This window comes from Haliotis rubra, unplaced genomic scaffold (assembly GCF_003918875.1).
Source record: "Haliotis rubra isolate DU_JTF1 unplaced genomic scaffold, ASM391887v1 Scf1284, whole genome shotgun sequence".
Taxonomy (NCBI): domain Eukaryota; kingdom Metazoa; phylum Mollusca; class Gastropoda; order Lepetellida; family Haliotidae; genus Haliotis; species Haliotis rubra.
In genome coordinates, this window is record NW_025765208.1 from 66986 (window position 1) to 85661 (window position 18676).

The 18676-nt window shown below is 39.7% G+C and overlaps 1 protein-coding gene across 1 annotated transcript; it reads left to right on the plus strand.

Annotated features, from left to right (window-relative positions):
- Positions 1-252: 252 nt before the first annotated feature.
- On the plus strand, positions 253-18647 carry LOC124266871 (sodium- and chloride-dependent betaine transporter-like). The gene is made up of 6 exons (XM_046701679.1): positions 253-363; positions 14236-14449; positions 15265-15396; positions 16498-16683; positions 17483-17630; positions 18410-18647. Exons 2-6 carry the CDS (start codon positions 14239-14241, stop codon positions 18645-18647), a joined length of 915 nt encoding a protein of 304 aa, XP_046557635.1. The 5' UTR covers positions 253-363; positions 14236-14238.
- Positions 18648-18676: the final 29 nt, after the last annotated feature.

An 18676-nucleotide genomic window follows, 5' to 3' on the forward strand; every position in this document is an offset into this window, starting at 1 on the left:
GCTATATGGCGGCGGTCTGTAAATAATCGAGTATATAATATTCATAGTTACAAATAAACCCATTTAAATTGAAAAAGAGCCCCAGTGAGTTGGGAGATTCTGGGAAATCTAAACTTGGTTCATTCAGGGCTTTAGCACTACAGGGAGGGCAAGGCAGTAAGGAAAACAATGCAGGTCACGGTCCAGTGAATCCACGTTGGAAGCTCCAGTGAGTCCATGCTGTTATGTCCATCGAGCCAGTGCTGGGGACCCCACAAAACTGCTGGCAGAACACAGAGTCACGCGTCGGCTGGATAGCTGTGAAATATACACGACGTACAATTGTAGCCTCCACAGACATATATCGGGCGCTCTCAGTTGTAGGTAAGTCATATATGAATGCATTTTTCGTTCTTTATTAACGTATATGAGAAATCCGCAAAATATGGAAACAACACGAAATTTCCTGTAATAATTGACATTGTACACTGGTGAACTTCGTCTCTTTGCGTATATATAACATAATAATATATAAACTATATAAGAAATTCGCCTCTCGTAAATATATAGCATATTTATGTATATAAAAAACTATATAAAACTAAAACTATATAAAACTTCTCCTCTTTACGTACCTATATTACAGTGAATATGTAAAACCAGGGATTATGTATAATCCCTGAAATTTTCAGTGATTATGTATAATGTCTTATTCACTCAGTGATTATACATAATCACTGAAATTTTCATGGATTATACATAATCACTGAAAAATAGACTAGAGCTATAGACAATTCCCTGAAATCACGTCTTGTGTAGTTTGGGGTATATTTCACCCCAAAAGATGTGGAATTAGACTTTTGTATTAAGCAGGATAGAGACATTTCTTTGCTACAATATCTTTATTCAACATAATAGATTTATGAATGTTTCATGTACATAAGGAAATGTTTGATGAATATGTTTGGAGAACATCAATTCAGTTTTTATATTGACAAGACAATGATGAGTGGCACCAAACTGAATAGATGTTCTCCAAACATGATATCCCATCATACATTCACGACGTTCGGCAGTGTACAATGCCCAGTTGTGCATTATTACAGGAAATGTCGTGCTGTGTCAATATGTTGTGTCAATATAAACATATATATATTGCCAGTAGATTATTATGTGTATAATAAACACTTTTTTTAAATGTTTACGGAACTGATACGGATTACCACACTTTATCAGAGGTAGAATGTAGTAGGATTTTAGATACATAATGTCAGCGCCAGAAAATATTCACTCTCGCTTGTCCACCCAAGCAGATTCCTTCAGGCGTAAAAGGTATTGTAACTGCGATAAATATCTAAATGAACACTATATATTCTAGAAAAGGGTACACGTCCTGCAATGCCAGTAGGACATGTCCCTCGCTAATTTGCATAACTTTGCATAACTTTGTTGGCATTTTCAGTTTTCCATAAGATCACCTGATTTTACTTCGTTATACATTGCAGCAAATCCTTGATGACAAAATAACTATTTGGCTATTCTAATAAATTTAATATTCGGTGTATTAGTTTTAAGGGCATACCGCAAACTCTGTGTGTGTGTATGTGTGTGTGTGTCTGCCTGTTTGTCTACCTACGAATGTCTCTCTCTCTCTCTCTCTCTCTCTCTCTCTCTCTCTCTATATATATATATATATATATATATGTGTTTTTCTCTCTCTATCTCTCTCTCTCTCTGTCTCTCTCTGTGTTTCTCTCTCTATATATATCTATCTATCTCTCTCTCTGTTTCTCTCTCTCTCTCTCTCTCTCTCTCTCTCTCTCTCTCTCTCTCTCTCTCTCTCTCTCTCTCTCTCTCTCTCTCTCTCTCTCTCTCTCTCTCTCTCTCTCATTTACACTCACCGAGTGTCTTGAACATTTGCATTCCAGATTTTGATTTTGAATAATCATAACAATAATTTCGTAGGGAAATATCAACACTCTGTCACAATTGCCTTTAATTCCATCTTCATCATTTAATATACATAAAACATCTGTTTCGCCATCGTTGTTGCGGCACGACGATGTGCATGAATTGACCTCAATCACGTATCGATTTGTTGTGACACGCATCCCATGAATGTTGTTGATTTCATTGACTGACCTTGACCCTGCTGTGCCCTGTATCTGCAGCTGATTACCAACACTCCGTTAACGGCACAACCAAAAATATTTAGACGTCAAAACGACGCCAAAATGTCCAAAACTGCCAAACCACTTTTCAGGGAGAGGTCTTTACGTGGACCCGGAATAGAGATATTGCTATCTATTTCTTGATGAAATGCATCGTTTCTCTACACATCTTTGTCGCCACTTACGACAAGTATGGGTTGTTGAAGATCAGTTCTAACCTGGATCTTCACGGGTTTGGGGGGATAGAGTCGTGTATTTTTCTTCATTTATAGGGTGTGAGTTTGTAACGTTTAGTTTCTTTTTAAAAGACAGCTGGGTTTTATTTTTCATTTCACACTATGTTTAAATTATTGATGATATGTTATTTTCCGATATCACTGGTGGTAATTCTACAACAGAACAATTTTGTTACAACAGAAATTTTTGTTATAATGAAGCATTTCAGTATGATGCAAACCATTCATATTAAAGCTGTGTGAACCCCAGTATGCAATTTTCTTCAAATTGACAGAAAACATGTGAAATCACTCTCGGTTTAGTCTATAATCACGCTGGCTACGACCCTTGAAGATATCAGTAGGAATTGGTCTTCAGCAACCCATGCTTGTCGTAAGAGGCGACTAACGGGATCGGATGGTTGACAGGTGCTCATGATGTTGATCACTTGATTGTCTTGTCAAGACGCGATTATTTACAGACCGCCATCATATAGCTGGAATACAGCGTGTGGAAGAAACAAAATGAGATAATCTACCCCGGTTAAGCGAGTGTGGTTTAACAGCGACATGGGCTTTGATGTATACCGGTTTTACGCAGAAGTGATCAATATAAAAACAATTTCAAGGGGTATCACCTTAATTGGGCTTAAACCCGTATGTAGAACGAACAGAGAAAGCATAAAGAAATCCCTTCAACCACTTGGCTACCCCAGCCCGATGCTGACGTAAAACAGGCATATTGCAGCGTTAGTTAGTGAGTGAGTGAGTGAGTGAGTGAGTGAGTGAGTGAGTGAGTGTTACTTTTAGCAATATTCCAGCAAATATCACGGTGGGAGACACCAGAAATGGGCTTCACACATTGTACCTATCTGGGGAATCGAACCCGGGTCTTCGGCGTGACGAGCGAACGCTTGAATCACTAGGCTACCCCACCGTCTCTATTACAGCGTTAAGCAACACTCCTGTACAGTTATGGGGACACGTGTTGTTTTTCCGTCACGATAAAACTCGTATAATGACCCCAGGGCAAATAGGCTGAGACTAGGGTATGAATTAATGTATTACCTGAAGAGCCGTGACAGTGTTTCCACTGTCCGTGACATTCCTCTTTCGCTAGTCGTAAAATGCTTTTATTGTAAACACTGTGTTGAAGACGAAGTTCATGTTTTGAATTAATTGTCCGGTTTATAGTCATGAACGTTTTAGTCTTTTAAATACTTGTGATAGCCAATGTCAGAATTTTAGTAATCTTACTGATATACAAAAAACTGCTTTTATCCTGTCCTATAGCAATATCTGTTTTATAGCTGCCAAAACCTGCCATGTTATTTTAAAAAGGAGAAAATCCGTATTATATAATTTTAATTATTCTTACACATAATACATGTACATGCAATTTTTTAAGAATTTTAGTCTCTCATAATTCCGTATGGAATGGCCCTTATGTAAATGTATATATGTATAACAGGGGTGAGACTTTAATAAATAATCTCTCTGTCTGTCTGTCCGTAAACATATTGTTAGTAACGAAACCTATGCAAATGCGGTCATAATAATAACCATTAACCACTATGTATGTGAAAGTGATATATTAGGTTTCAACTAAAGACTGTCTTGAATAAATAATGCCATTTCGAAAGTGATCAAAATGTAACATATGTCATAGTTAGGATTACACTTTCTCAGTAAAGTACAGATTCTAGTACTTTTGTTGAGTCTCATCCGGGACTCGAACCCACACCCTAAGAGTCAGGGCCCTTATTCTCGAAACGTTCTTAAGCCTTAAGAATTCTTAACTTTGATCGTAGCCAATGTGTTAAGAATGGGCTTACGAAGTTCGTAGGGTTACGAACATTTCGAGAATAGCTATCCAGGCACCTAGTCGCCAGCACACAAAGTCAGCAGTCTAACCCACTCAGCCACCCCGACTTGCACAAAATGAAAATCGGACAACTGGTAGTCAAGACCACGGACTTTGTGTACCCCTCTGATAAGTGTAAATTGGCACGACCCCCACGGCCGAAAGCTATGAATAAACAATAGGTTTTGGAAAGTGATCAAATGTAACATATCTTATATTTGGGATTACACGTTCTCAGTTAAAGTTCAGACGCTGGTACTGTTTTGTTTGCCTGTTGTTTGTCCTCCTTGTGAACTTTTATCTCATTGAATGTCATGCGTACAACCTTTTCATTATCGCTGCACGAGGCTTGACGCGAAAGGCGCATGAAAATTACCATCAAATATTACTAGCCACTGATGATGAGCAGCTGACATTTATGGACATAACCACCTGGGTAGAACCCATTGTATACACATTACCCTACCGACCAGGTACATGCGTAAGGTAATTCTTTGTTTGTCTCAAAACGAGAATGTATGGTTGACTGATTTACAAACGATCCGTGACTTTTGGGGAGGACGATGAATTATTAACTGCATGTCCCGTCACGCCTTCAACCTCTCAACCAGCGTGACTCAACAAAAGCATGTGGCGTCCATCGGAATTTTTAAAAGAACACTTTGTTCAGTTTGATGAGGTGAGGTGAAATTGGGTTTAACGTCGTGCTTGAGAATATTTCGCTCATATGACGACGTGCATGCGTGTGTATGTGTATGTGCAGCTGCTTGTACTAGCCCAGACTTAAGCTGGTTTTATAGTGCTAGCCCACTGAGATACCATGCCGCAGTGAAGCATGAATACCCCACTCAGACACATTATACTGACTCCGAGCCGACCAGTCCTTGTTGTACCCATCAATGCCGAGCGCCAGACAGGGACCAACAAGTATCATATTTTAACGTCTTTTGGTATGACGCGGTTGGGGATTGAACCCGCGACCTTCCGCTCTCCGGGCGGACGCTCTAACCACTACACCACGGAGGCGGTCTCAGTTTGATGAGCACACATGGAGACTTATAATATCAACGACAGGCTGTGTTTGTCTGGTCTGGGGTTTTTTAATGGAAGCGAATGAAATTAAAATTAATGGTTTCTCTGGAATGCATCTATACAGACGTACATGTACTAGGTCTGGCTATCAATATAGATCACAGATATCAATAATCGTTGACTAAATATGGATCGATTATCGATAAATATCGGGGCAAAAATGCCAAAACTGTCTGAAAGTAATGAATATATTTCACATCGCTGGTGAGTGGTGACATATTTTTGCATGGATGATTAACAAAACATATTGTTCATATTCTGAACATAATTAGGAGACCTTGAATAAAGTCCTTAAACTGGATATTGTGTAAGAAAAGTACACCTATTTCTATCACAAACGTTAAGAACTTTTCATTTCTATGATAATTAATAATTTTTCCTATCGACGACATTTCCTATTGTCGATCATTTTAGCTAGCCCTAACTCGTACCATACTGCGGGTACGCTATAGAGTGAGTGAGTGAGTTAGTATGGTTTTACGCCGCTTTTAGCAATATTCAAGCAATATCACGGCGGGGGGACACCAGAAATGGGCTTCACACATTGTGCCCATATGGGGATTCGAACCCGGGTCTTCGGCGTGACGAGCGGACGCATTGACCAGTAGGCTACCCCACCGCCCCGTACGTTATAGACGTTGAGACATGATTTGTTGATGTACTATTTTTAATCTATGGGATACTCTACTCTCTAATTTCGAAAGGTGTCACAGATAGAACGAGCTTGGAATTTATAACAATCGACCCGTGAAGATCCGGGTTAGAATTGGTCTTCAACAACCGACTGAGAGGCGACTAACGGTTTGCTGACTTAGTTGCGCAGATCGATGCTCATGCTGTTGTTCACAGGATTGTCTGACTCCATTATTTACAGACCGCCGCCATATCGATGAAATATTGCTGAGTGCGGCGTGAAACAACAAACTATCCAACCATAACAACCTGTATAAGGGCTGAAACGACCTACTACTACGACTACTACTACTACTGTAAAAGTATTAAGGGGCGGTGGGGTAGCCTTAAAGTTGGTTAAAGCGTTGGCTCGTCACGCCGAAGACCCGGGTTCGATTCCCCACATGGGTACAATGTGTGAAGCCCATTTCTGGTGTCCCCCGCCGTGATGTTGTGGAATATTGCTAAAAGCGGCGTAAAACCAAACTCAGTCAGTCAGTCAGTAAAAGTATTAAATCAACTTCTGAACTGCATCTTGCATCTTTATTTGAAAAAAGAGTAATATAAAACCATTCCAAACTATATCTCCATTTTTTATTGTTTTTCGACACAAATGTTTAAATAGAACAAACATGTTTTCTATACGTTTCTTTTATCATTTGTGGCAAAGGCGTAAAAAAACCCCAGAAGTCCTATAGTATTTCTGTAAGACATGTGCCACTAGAGCACTAAGAAGGTCACATCAAGGGTTTCTTGTTTGTCCGGATTATTAACCTCATACAACACGAACGAAAACAACAAATATCCGATTACATATTTCACCCCAGATTCCGCCAGGTGATATCAGTCAGGAAGACAAATCTAACGCCTTCGGGTGAATACCAACAGTAGTGCAGGTTAAGATCTTTAGAATTTATTACCTGAGAGTTTCTTTGTGTTAGAGATTCTGTGTGTAGAGTTCCTTTGTGATGACTCTCACGTCAACTGCTGTCAACCGTTAAGAGCTGTAACTGGTGTCCTAACAGTCATGGTGTTTACAGGGAACGAAACTATGTACTAGGACCGAAACTACCCACTAGGACTGAAACGACCCACTAAGGACTGAAACAACCCGCTAAGGATTGAAACTACCCACTAGGACTGAAACTACCCACTAGGACCGAAACTACCCACTAGGACTGAAACGATCCACTAGGACCGAAACGACCCACTAAGGACTGAAACTACCCAATACGACTGAAACGATCCACCAGGACTGAAACGACCCACTAGGACCGAAACTACCCACTAGGACTGAAACGACCCACTAGGACTGAAACTAACCAATAGGAGCGAAACGAACCACTAGGACCGAAACGAACCACTTGGACTGAAACAACCAATTGTAGTAAGGGATATGTCATCGACTGTTCAGAGTACTGCACAAGGAAATGATCCTCATGGACTGACGTGACCTGCCACGGCTAAGACTTACTCGATCGACATGGACTGACAAGACACATAAGGATTGAAACGACCAACATGGACTGACAAGACCGGATTGAAACGACCAACATGGACTGACAAGACACATAAGGACTGAAACGACCAACATGGACTGAAAAGACACATAAGGACTGAAACGACCAACCAGGACTGACAAGACACGCAAGGACTGACACACTATTACGAGGGAGGAGTGCAAGGAGAGAAACAGCCAGGTGTGCGAGAAAGAATGGAGACGGCACTGCTAAATGAATCTATAACTTGTGTCGGCACTTATGCACGGGCTTCACGTACACCTGGCTGTTCCTCTCTTTGCACTCCCCCCTCGTAATAAATAGTGACCTGTTTAAATATTTAAAAGCTAGTTTGTTAAACAACTTTTTAATTTTTAGGACATAAATTCTGCAAAATACTCACAGAGCTGGTGTGATGTTTTGCTTTTGATTGAGTATTATATATTTATTAGTTTTCGAGTTAGATTGCAATTCATCGATTGGTCCGCGTTTGAGCCAAATGGACTATAAACGCGAAATCCCTATAATCTAATATGTTTTGAATTCAATCACGTTTAAACATGTTTTAGTTTAAAGATATTTCTTAAAATGAAGTGCGCTTTTAATTAAAGTGCTTAATATTATGCAGTACGTCAACTGGATATGACGTATAACATAGACTGAAATTTGAAGTACCAATAATATTGCAGCGTATAGTTGGTTAGTTGGGTATCGCTCTTCTAATAAAACTGTTTTAGCGGAATGTGGAAGATATCCACTTCATGTCTATCATAAAGCAAGAGTTATATCATACTGGTTACGACAACTCAGTCTACCAGCCACAAGACATTCTAAACGTTGCTATAATATGATGAAAAATCTAGATGATAATGGAGATACTAACTGGACCTCTTCAGTTAGAACATTGTTATTTCAATACGGTCTTGCATATGTATGGATCCACCAAACAGTTGGAGATCCTAATATGTTCTTAAAGCTATTCAAACAAATTGTTGAGATATATGGTACTAAGAATGGTCATCCGATATTGCAAGCTCCAAATATGTGTGTTCATATTCACTATTTAAACATGACATTGTCCATGAAACATATTTAAAAGTTTTATCCTCTAAGAACTCCGTAGATCTCTTATAAAATTTAGATGTGGCATCAGTAAACTGAATGTACAAACCTATAGAAGATCCAAAGATGATGATATCAGTTCTGCCATGTGCGCCCAGTGCGTCAATATTGTCCAGGAAGAGTACCATGTTCTATTACAGTGCCCTGTTTATTCTGATTTACGCATCAGGTATATACCACAATATTATTGTGTAAATCCCAACATACAGAAGTTTGTAAATTTACTTAATACCCAAAATGCAAATGTTATTTTACGCCTAGCCATATTTGTAAACAAAATCCATAATTTTGATGCTTATATACTCATGCCAATAATGGTTGTCACCCCCTTCAGTTTTTTTATTGGAGAGGGGGTGTGGGGTTGGGGTGGGGAGGGTGGTGACAACCATTATTGGCATGAGTATAAATATCAGTGTACTTCTCATGCCAACGCTCAAAAGAAAATTATGTAAAAATGTCACTGTACTTTTGGCCTCATGGCCACTCTACGAAATAAATCTGTCTGTCTGTCTGCAATGTATACCACAGCAATCACAATCACAACAGAATGATGTCCAAACAGACCAAGCTCGGTTAATGGTGATTAGGAATTTGAAACGTGTGACAACTGGCGTCCAAAGCTTGCAGGCTTGTATCCCGCTGTGTACAAATGTATTGTTGCCATACGACTTATGGTATTTCTTTCATACAGGGATATGACACTGGCAGTACAATTGATAAGTACAATAGATCTTAATGTCTCTTTTAGTCCCATGCCGTTCTCACACACGCAAACTGATCCATACAATAGCCAGAAACAGCTTTAACCCCCACGCCAACAGTGTCGACCATTAACTATAGATAGAGGACAGCAGGGTCAGGGTCAGTCAATGGAATCAACAGCGGTCAAGGGATGCGTGTCACAACAAATCGATACGTGATTGAGGTTTATTCATGCCGATAACACCTGAACGGTCTTGCGATAACTACTATCATTGCACAGATGGGCCTTAGTATGTATGTTCAAACACACGCACGCATGCACGCACGCACATACACACATATACGCCCACACACTTTTTAAATACCATTTGATACACAAAACACAGAGAAATCTCTCCTTAATAAATAACCTATGATGTATTTCTATAGGAATATACAGGTTCTAGGGGTATATTAGACCCTAATCAGGTTTACCTGTTAACACAATCCTGAATATACCAGACCTACACGCACGAACGCACGCATGCGAACGCATACACAAACAATTTTCTTCAATCTTTAACCCCGTTGATGCATAAAACACAGAGAAATCTCTCCTTTATAAATAAATAAACGATGAATTTCAATTGGGATATACTGGTCCTAGGGACATATTAGACCCTAATCATGTTTACCTTTTAGCACAATCCTGAATATGCTCAGACCTACACATGTCAAAATTACAGCACAAGCCAATTTGGTGTGATAATCCCGTGATTGATATTACGATCAAAGCTCAACGTCGTCGGGTTACGATGACACGCTGTCACCGAGCCTGAAAGCTCAGTTCAAGTAGCCTTTTGCAGCAAGCATTGGTTGAAGTGAGTGAGTTTAGTTTTACTCCGCACTCAGCAACATTCGAGCTATATGGCGGCGGTATGTAAATAATCGAGTCTGGACCAGACAATCCAGTGATTGACATCATGATCATCAATCTATGCAATTGGGAACCGATGACATGTGTCAACCAAGTCAGCGAGCCTGATCACCCGATCCTGTCAGTTGCCTTTTACGACAAGCATGGGTTACTGAAGATCAATTCTAACCCGGATCTTCACGGGTGCATTGGTTGAAGACACTTGAACTGTAAAATAGGATTAAGTCCGTGTCAAAGGAACCACAAGCTTCTTGGAAGCCGCCATTTGTTCGTTTAAAAAATAGGATTATAGAAAACTAGGAATCAACCGGAATCATGTTGACAAGAACGGAATCAGATTCAAGCAGCTTCAAATACTTTCTCACAAATTCTAACCCGTAATCTTCACAAGGACTGCATGTAATGACACGTGTATTCACCGCTACACCGTGAAAACACAGTCTGTGTGAGGCTCTCGTTCGGTTTCTTTTCATCTGACAATCATGAATGTGTTGGTCACTGGCGTTTGCCTTGGAACCAACAATGACACTGAATTGAATATAGAACCGATAACCTCCACCACAAAGGTGGTCTTAATCCATGTGTAATTCCTGCACTTTCTACTTATCACCCCGCCAACTTTACAGTACACCCAAAACTCTTGAGCCAAAGCCCCGGTGTATTATGGGAGGTGGGGTTGGCGGAGTAAATCGCCACGTGATCTTCTTGGGACAAGAAAAGTGTTTACAAGTGGAACACAGTATCTCGTAATGTAAGGAACTTAGGATTTGTTACATATTTAAACACTATACGTGTTTTATACGACTGTTTATCAACAGGTATATCATACGCATGTATACACTATATATTGTTTGCACTTTTCCAAATCTCAGTGACATGTTCTGAGAGGTTTTTTTGTTTTTTTTTTGCTTTGTTTTGTTTTCATTGGTTCCAAGATTACAATATCACAGAAATACAAAGCCGTGATACATACGGCTGATAGTGGTACAAATACATAATGTACATGTATGATATCAATATATATATTATTCATCGGTATTCATCAACATAAACTTATGAAATGAGGTATATGAATGAAACCAAATAAAATTATCACATAACATAAAAACGATTTAGAAACTACATAATACATTTACCTATATAGATAAATACCAATCGAATGTTTCTACTGATTAATTTTTTGTCCACAGAAAAACGTATTATATACACCTGGCTGTTCCTCTCTTTGCACTCCTCCCTCGTAACAAATAGTGAACTGTGTCAAAATTTTAATGATAGTTTGTTAAATATTTTTAAACAAAATTCTGCAAACTCACAGAGTTGGTCTGATGTTTTGATTATGATGGGCGTTTCATTGATATTATATGTTTATTAGTTTTCAAGTTAGATTGTAATTCATCGGTCCGCTTTTGAGCCAAACGGACTATAGGTAACATGACGCAATTGTCACGTGGAAAAACATGAACTGAAAATGTTTTGAATTGTCTTCAATAAGGGAGCACGGGGGTTTTCCGTGGACCGTTATGCTCGTTTGCTGGTAGCAAAGGGATTTTCCATGAATTCTTGCTTGTCATTTCGTGTGGGGATTTTCCATACATACATATCAGATATATCATAGGCCGTGGTTTGAGTGTATTGATGCATATCCAATTATTGTATTCGTTCTGTTGACGTAAACACGGTCACAACGACCACTGGCCCAGCTTGGGAATGTATGGGGAGTGGGAGGGTAACAAAACATGCTAATCAGTTGTAAACATTCTGATTCATTGATAACCCGTGAAGGTCTGGGTTAGAATGAACCTTCAGTAACCCATGCTTGTCGTAAGAGGCGACTAACGGGATCGGGTGGTCAGGCTCGCTGGCTTGGTTGACACATGTCATCGGTTCCCAATTGCGCAGATCGATGCTCATGCTGTTGATCACTGGGTTATCTGGTCCAGACTCGATTATTTACATACCGCCGCCATATAGCAGGAATATTGCTGAGTTCGGCGTAAAACTAAACTCACTCACTCACTCACTGATTCATTGATAACACGCATTTACGTTACATTATGATGATAACGCCATAGCCATTGATTAAAATATAGATTAATATATATTGATGTTTTATGTTGGATGATTTTAATGTTTATATTTAGTGCTTTAAACTGAGGTTCTAGATAATGTCCTTGAACGTGACATTACACGTTTCTATTATACATGTAGATTCCTAATCTCATCCTTGAACAATCCGTTCTGATTTTACAAAGCTTCAATGCGATTTACTGGAACAATGGATTCTGATTATATTCTGTGAAGGTAATTGTTTCTAATGAAAGAAATAACGAATCAATATAGGTTATCACGCGAGTGTGTTTTGGGATGGTTAATATCCTGCATTAGGAATAATCATTGTATTTAGCGAGTCTTGGCGAGCTAAATACATAGTGTTTATTCCTAATGCAGGCTATTAACCATCCCAAAACACACGAGTATGATAACCTATTTATCATACAATGTCATTTTTGCTTTATAATTTTTAAAAATGCGATTTCAAATGCCACAAATCATGAAACTAAACTTCGTGGAATGTCTATGACGTCACAAATATGTGCGGAATAATACGTTACGTCACAAGCCCGGTGACATAATTTTCTCCTGATCACTCAGCGGTCATCTAGTTCCCAGTCAGCTTTTATGCTAAAGCACGTATTGTTGTCAACAAATCTTAGCTTACGTTTGAAAAATAACAACAAACTCACGTGGAACTTCAGAAACCTTCAATTAACCTTTTGAACAACCAAATACGCTTTAATTTTAGCATGACACTGTGCACCGTTCTCTCGCTAACACTGACTGTCGGTCGGGGAACTGATGTTGGTATCTTCGTAAGCCTATCAATTTCTATCTTCGCTTTGTAATCTACTCCATCTATCAAAACCAGGCATGAATTTTCTGGGATCAAAGCACTGACAGTACCGTAACCACGGCCGTTAATCCGGACACGACCGCCGACCCTTGACGCCATGTTTGTTTACACTGTGAAAGTAGTCCCTGAAATTTGCATATGACCTCTCTAATATGCATCGATATCCGTATATGACCCCAACGGATACCGAAAATATCCGTTGGCTTTATCCTGCCGAGAACACTATCCATTGTATGATAAAACAATTTCTCAATTACGAAGCCGAATGGTACTACTTCCGGAGGATGAATAATTTCTTCAACTTTACATTTCGCGTTATTTCAATTATTTGTTTATATATTTCGAATTTTCGAACATTTTGCTCGTTAGTTCGATCACTAATTTAGTTTCTGATATGAAGTTAATAATGAATCAAACAATTTCGAAAACCGAATGGTGCTACTTTTGGAGTGTGAATTATTTCTTTAACTTTACATTCGCGTTACTACAATTATTTGTTTATATTTTTCGAAATTTCTAACATTCGTTACTTCGATCACATTTTCCTAATTTTGATCATTTCTACGTTTTTACAAGTTCATTAAAAAAATATAAACTAAGTTCTTATTTCGAAAAAATTATGTATGCTACAAAATTGGCACGAACCGAACTAAAAGCACTATAGTTTCTCATTCCTCTAAATGGTGTCTTACAGACAAGTCTATGAGTTAACATAGCCGTCAACGTAATTGTTTGGACTAGTAGACGAAGCTTGTGCAGATCTGCGTCAAAAGTATCTTCCCTGTGTTGAAAACACTGAAATTGTTAGTCATTTCACAGTTTAATTTGTTTTCATGTAATGCAATTAGGAGACATAATGTCAATGTAGAACTCACTGACTGGATGTTGGAATGTTGATTGCACCCTCGCTCAAGTAATGTGGGATGATGACTAACATTTGTGTTGCTGCTGCTGCTACTGTTGCTGCTGCTGATGATGATGACGCCGACGACGATGGTGGTGGTGGTGGTGGTGGTGGTGATGAAGATGATGATGAAGATGATGATGATGATAATGATGATGATTTCATGGTATTTTTGACAATTTCAGAAGATGCATTCCAACTCGAAGTTAGACGAGAAGTCCTACGAATCCGTCGCCATGGTGGATTCCAAAGACTGCATCGACGACGAAGACAAAAAGGGGGAAAACGAGAGGGGACATTGGGCCTCACAGCTGGAATATATTCTGTCTGTAGTAGGCTTCTGCGTTGCCCTTGGTAACGTCTGGCGATTCCCATACATCTGCAACAGAAACGGAGGAGGTTAATAATTCTTTCTTTTTCCTAATTTGGCATTGAAGTTAAAATCATTTGACTATCAATTTCTCTGTTGATACTGAATATTACCATGGGTTTTTAACATTTTGTCTATTCGTAACTTCACATACACGTGACGGTTTCAATCAGTAGTATGCACTTAATGAAACTGTTTGATTGGCATTCTAGAAGTTCGTGAGTAAGTATGAAAAATGTAATTTTAATGATGCTTTACTGCTTACGCCTCTCATCACTTCCCAAGTCTTCCTAATAACCGTGTACGAATCTACCTTGAATATACCCGTGAAGATCTGGGTTAGAATTTATCTTCAGTGAGGTGAGATGAAATTGGGTTTAACGTCGTGCTTGAGAATATTTCGCTCATATGACGACGGGCATGCGTGTGTATGTGTATGTGCGGCTGCTTGTACTAGCCCAGACTTAAGCTGGTTTTATAGTGCTAGCCCACTGAGATACCATGCCGCAGTGAAGCATGAATACCCCACTCAGACACATTATACTGACTCCGAGCCGACCAGTCCTTGTTGTACCCATTAATGCCGAGCGCCAAACAGGGACCAACAAGTACCATATTTAAACGTCTTTTGGTATGACGCGGTCGGGGATCGAACCCGCGACCTTCCGCTCTCCGGGCGGACGCTCTAACCACTACACCACGGAGGCGGTCCTTTATCTTCAGTAACCCATGCTTGCCGTAAGAGGCGACTAACGGGATCGGGTGGTCAGGCTCACTGGCTTGGTTGACACATGTCATCGGTTCCCAATTGATGCTCATGCTGTTGATCATTCATTCATTCCAGGCGCCTTCTTGATTCCCTTCGTCGTGTGTCTTGTGTTGTGCGGCTTGCCGCTGTTCTTCCTGGAGATGGCTCTGGGACAGTTTTCAGCCATGAGTCCGACACATGTATGGAGCCTTTGTCCATTGTTGAGGGGTAAGTTTATTCACGTTAAAACAAACAGAGAGTGCGTTTGTTTTAACGCCACCATGGACAGAACTCAGTTGGAGCTCGGTGTGTCAGCTTGATGATGGAGCTATGTCCCGACATGATTCGGGTCGCAGACATTTAAGATTGAAACCGATGGTCGTGGGGCATGATGCTGACTTAGAAAAATGATCAGGGGAAACCGGGATTCGAACCCATTATATGTTCACTAACGAAGGTAGACTTTGAAGTGTTTGTATATGCTAAGTCAAATTCAACTTTCCAGTTTAGTCCAAGGCAGTGTATGAATTAATTTTGAAAAGTCATTGGCCAGGAGGGCTAGTTAGGTAAAATTATTTCTCGCCCATATCATATTTCACTGGCCCTGCAAAATATCAATATCAAAATGAAAATCGGTCAGAATTGGTTTGATGTTTGGTAATTGAAGATGGTAAGTTATTGTCGCCCCTTGGAAACAATATAAATTAAACAAACACAAAACCTTTTTTTCACTTATCTTATGTGTAGCTCACTTCTAGAGCAAAAGATAAGCTTGAAAACAAATGCCGTCATTCCGAACTGTCAGATTCATCAATTTCAAATTTGTCAACATCAGACAAATTGTCATAGCAGCTGTCATGGTAATCATAGCTATCTTCGTCTCTGACCACACTGATTAAGAGATTGCTGATTCCCAGTATCGCGTAGATATCCAGCTTGGCCATGGACATCAGGGACAAGTCTCCCAACTCTCCGAGGCTTCACCCTCAACCAATTATGAATAGCTTCACAGGGATCATATTCAACTATTTATAACACCTTATTCTATTGACATCGTCATAATTATTCATGTGCATTAAATAAAGAACAAATTATCTGAGATTTTCAGCTAGCCAGGCGGGATAGCTTTAGCAGTATATTACTGGGCCCATTCACAATCAGCTAGCATTTGGCTGGCGGGCCAGTAGCTATTTCGAATGTAATGTAAATGTAATCACCTCGAAAGTGTCGTTAAAACACCATTTCACCTGCACTTCAATATCAGCTGACTTAACGACAAATTTCATTGGTCAGCACAAAACAATCATGAGACATGTTCTCTGTTTCCAGGTTTGGGCCTGGGCATGCTGGCCATGTGTTTCTGCTGTGTGGTGTATCTGACCGTCATCTGTGCCTGGGCGCTGTACTACACCGTCTACTCTTGTAGGGCCACGTTACCCTGGACAGACTGCAACAACAGCTGGAACACCGACTCCTGCGTCACCAGCGTCAAAGCTTTGAACCAACTTACTGGAGGTAACGATGTCATCATTCATCATGTGGGGATATTGTGTGCCGACATTTTTAACTATATGGCTTTAAAGAGGGGGCTACGTCTTTTTTTGTCAAATTGTACAGGTTTCCATATGGAGACACTTTGACCAACACTTGGTCTCTGCTAATATGTAATGTTCCAAACTGAAGAGGAGCCGAAGGAGCTTTTATTTACACCCAAACCTGTGGATAATGTAGAGTAGCTTCATTTAAGGCTAATGCTTTACGGTAAGGGCCTAGTGGAAGGGGTCAGAGACAGACCAGAAGATGGAGGATACACGCTTCAGTGGTCATGCATCAAGTTCCTTCAAGCGTATGGGTTGGCCTAGTGGGTAAAGCGTTGGCTCGTCACTCCGAAGACCTGGGTTCGATTCCCCAGATGGGTACAATGTATGAAGCCCATTTCTGGTGTTCCCCGCCGTGATATTTCTGGAATGTTGCTAAACGAGGCGTAAAACCATACTCACTCATTCAGACTTGTACGTGAACTGTTCATGTTGTGACCTCAAGGGGTGTAACTTCCACAATTGTCCAATAAACCCGGAGCTCTGTCAAACCGGAACGAACTTTCTGTCCCTAACAGGACCTTCATAGATATATGCTTTGTTTCCTGTTTAGGACATGAAGAAAATCACAATTTCATTATGCCAAACAGGCTTTCAGTATCTGATCACAGTACATGTCTTTCATCGTTACAGAACAGAATTACACTGTTCAATCTAGCATTGAGAATGGAAAATTTGATAATACAGTATTAATGCATGCGTGTTTCATTTTGCAGCGTTGAATTCTACAAGTGTGAACGGGACTGGAGAGTTTAACACCACGTACACATCTGTGGTGGCAGCATACAGCAATGGTACCCATTTTGATGGCAGTCGGTGGAACAACGACTCTCTGTCTCACACAGCAGCAGAGGAATTCTGGCAGTAGGTGCAAGCATCTTTACCTCTTTGAGTGGCATGTTTAGAAGTAGGTGAATCAGATAAGGACAAAGTTTATTGATGAAGAACTTCTTTATTCTGATGATGCGACGTTTCGATACAGAATCTTGCATCGTTGTCACGTAGTATGCTTTGCGTCATAGAACCATACTCACTCACCCCAAAAGCTTGTACTACTTATTAGTGTTGGGAATTGGATAAAATCTCATAATTGATGATTGGTTCATTACAACCGATCAATCATCGAAAATAATTGGTCAGCATCATTTATCAAATTTTTCTGGTTATGTCTGTTACTGCACAAAAAAACAAAGAAAAAACATGTAGTTCTTATGAGTCTTTTTGCAAATTCCACAAAATGCATGTGCAAATTTAACAACTTTAAAGGATGACTAGTATGTTAGGAACATAAATTTCCTGGAGTCTTTAACATAAATTCAATCCTGACTTGCAACGAGCTTGTAATGTTTATGAAATGTAACAGACAAAAGCAACCTAGTGAAAAATATTGTTAATGCAAACAAGTGTTCCAGAATTGTTTGTGATCGATTATGAGAAAACATGATCGATTGCTTGGTCGTTTAGTCATTGCGACCAATCTTCGATTATTTCAATTAATCGGACCACCACTACTACTTATTTTATTGACATCGGGATGGGATAAAGGTCATGCTAGACCATGTATATAATTTCAAACATTAGCTTCTTACTTTCCCTATTTGTGCAATGCATAAAAGTATGAAGTATGGAACTTTCATTTTCAGGTACAAAGCTCTTGGTATATCAAGTGGTATAAACTACCTTGGACCAATCAAATGGGAGCTGGCGTTGTGTCTTCTTGCGTCTTGGGTCGTGATCTTCATATGTGTCGTAAGAGGTGTGAGATCTGTGGGGAAGGTAGGCTGTGTACCTGTGAATGATCTGATGCCAAAACGATTCACCAACAGACTTATTGTAACGGTAGTCCTTGAAACTATGGAAGGTTTAAAATTTGGAAGATAATCATTTTAATTTTTAAGAAGACACAATAA

Bases quoted from the DNA above. Each gene is read 5' to 3' on its own strand.
- LOC124266871 (XM_046701679.1), top strand. From the start codon at position 14,239: ATGCATTCCAACTCGAAGTTAGACGAGAAGTCCTACGAATCCGTCGCC. The intron at 15,397-16,497 runs GTAAGTTTATTC...CTCTGTTTCCAG, and splicing joins CCTTTGTCCATTGTTGAGGG to GTTTGGGCCTGGGCATGCTG. The intron at 16,684-17,482 runs GTAACGATGTCA...TTCATTTTGCAG, and splicing joins TTTGAACCAACTTACTGGAG to CGTTGAATTCTACAAGTGTG.